At 48.3% G+C, this 2,474-nt stretch overlaps 1 protein-coding gene across 1 annotated transcript in view; it reads right to left on the reverse strand.

The window, feature by feature from the left end:
• The window catches only part of GALNT2 (polypeptide N-acetylgalactosaminyltransferase 2), a 96,335-nt gene that overhangs the window by 24,774 nt on the left and 69,087 nt on the right, over window positions 1–2,474 (reverse strand). Inside the window, exon 11 of the mRNA XM_010839945.1 lies at window positions 1,327–1,453. Within this exon, the coding sequence (XP_010838247.1) occupies window positions 1,327–1,453 (127 nt within the window). The remainder of the gene's footprint in view (window positions 1–1,326; window positions 1,454–2,474) is intronic.

Here is a 2,474-nt window from a genome sequence, read left to right on the forward strand (position 1 = left end):
GGTGCTGCGGTTCACGGGATCGCAAAGAGTTGGACACGACTGAGCAACTGAACTGATGAGGAGTATGTACTCCTTATACTCATACACATGGAGAGGATGTGAATATTTATAAAGCATCCAACAGACTAGCACATATGAAACACTTTATAAATATTAGCTATTGTTGTCAAGTTCCAACTTTTAGATGGTGAAATACTTATACCCTGAATGTGACATAACTGAAGAAATTAAAGAGAACTGGACTTCAAAACTAACACATTCCACCTCCCTATCTTTTAGGTGAGTCCGCCAAGAGTGGGCAGCAAGGGCCTTGCTGAAGGCCTGATGATCCATGCGGCCCCCAGTTCTGAACCACGGTTGTTTCCTCCCCATATCTCCAGCGAAAGGACTCCCGGGCTGTAAAATACACTGGTAAAGCTTGCCTTCTAAAAAGCAGTGGGGTTTTTCCCTTTAAAAAAGCATACAAAGCAATGTCTTGTGTATTTTAAAAGACTGTTTTGTGAAACCCCAGGCTTTGCTGGTAGCTATCAGGCTTTGATTTGAAGTGTTTGATCTGTCTCTACAAGAGGTTTCTGAGAAGAGTGCCCTAGAGGAAAATGTACATAATACTGTTTGATTTTGTAGAGGTTGTCATGTAAGAACATATTTTTGTTTCTAACAAAGAGAAATGAAGTTTAGACAACATCCGGGAAATGATATACTTTTTGGGAGAAGGCAATTTGGTCAGAAGCATTATATGATATTTGGCTTCTGTTAAAGTTTCCCTGAACGTATATTCTCTATGCTAAGAAATCTAGTTTCTGTACGATACAGAACACTGTGCAATCTGTACTTAACATAGGTTTTAAAATGCCACGTGAAACATAAACTAGTCATCCCCCACCTTAAGCATGCCCACCCTACTCTGAGGCTTCCTGTGTCTGTAGGGGCACCGCGTCAGCCAAGTGTGTGATCGCCAGCGTGGGTGTCACCAAGGAGTCCCCGCTTACTCTCTCCTGTTCATCAGTAAACATGCCTGCCTGGCCCCCGCCCTCTGCCACCCGCACCATCATTTCCCCTTGGTGTCATCCTTGCCATCCTCTGGCCAGGGACCAGAAGAACCCTTCTAAAGTGCAAAACAAAGGAGTCTAGTAGCTGCTTAAAACCCACAGGAGCTCCCTGCTCCCGAATCAGACAGTGCGATGCGCTGTCCTCAGTCCCTACAGCTGCCCCGTCATCCCCGAGGGGCGGCCCCTTGCAGGACATGTTCCCACACAGCCCACAGTCAGGCCTGTGCGGGGCCGGTCAGCCGTGCTCAGGGCCTTGCTGGGCCTCTCGGCCACTTACCGGGCGAAGACAGTGCCGCTGCCTCCCGGGAAGGTGTAGGGGTGCTGCTTCCTGAACACGTGTCCCACGCGGCTGCAGGGGATGATCTCCAGGCTGCCGCCACACTGCCACACGCGGAACGAGATCTCTGAGGTGGGGAAGACACGGTGACCGAGGGCCTGGGCTGCCCACGGGTGCAGGTGCCCACCCCACCTCCAGGGCCTGAGGCAATGCCAACAGGGAGGACCCTTTTCCCAGTGGGTCCTTGAATGTCCCCTGGGGGGACATCTGACACTAGTCTCTAGAGTCCAGGGCACAGTCAAGGACGTATGTGTGTGGGGGGATGCAGGTGCATATCACATCATCCTGCTGTATACCTTAAATATATACAATTTTAAATTGTCAGTGAAACCTCAATAAAGATGGAGAAAAAAAGATTGAATGAAATATCCTGAAGATTCAATGAGGGTGTCTGCACAGCAGTGGTATTATACAGACAATATAAAGTAGTGTAGATAAAGTGAATAATTTATGCCCAACAAACTACCCATACTGGGGCATTTACTATCTTAGATTTTACCACTGAGCAGAATTACAGATGCCAGCTCTATCTGTGTCACCAAATTCCTTGTTTTCATGAAAGAAGTCTATTCCAAATTTTAAAGAAAGTAAGAGCACGCTTGAAATATTTTTCAGATTCAGACTAGAAGCCCTAGGACAAGAGTGATTCCCTGACCCACTGTGAACACAAGACTCCTGGCAGCAGAGCAGGCACCCCTGTAACATCAGCAACACTGTGGGTGAGACTCGGCCCAGAACTCCTCTCTGACTGGTTCTCCACAGTGGAGTATTACTATGCTTCCTAAGGATCCAAGTTAGAAAAGGCAACCAACTGTGCCCGAATGTCCACGATCAAAGGCATGAAATGCCCACATCAGCCCCAGTGTAGATGTAAGAGGCAACTGTGTTCACCACCTTCCTCTAAGACTTAAGTGCCCAGAGCGTCCGCATGCACCTGAACTTCCTCCATCCGGGACAAAAACAATGTCTCCCCTTAAATCGCAAAACTTATCTCATCCCTGTGCACCAGCAGGTGTCCAGCCAGCCGGCCAAGTCCAGTGACCAATGATGCCCGAAGAACAACCAGACCTGGGAGCCACCCCAGCTTT

This window comes from Bison bison, unplaced genomic scaffold, assembly GCF_000754665.1.
Source record: "Bison bison bison isolate TAMUID 2011002044 unplaced genomic scaffold, Bison_UMD1.0 scf7180017864138, whole genome shotgun sequence".
Lineage (NCBI taxonomy): Eukaryota > Metazoa > Chordata > Mammalia > Artiodactyla > Bovidae > Bison > Bison bison.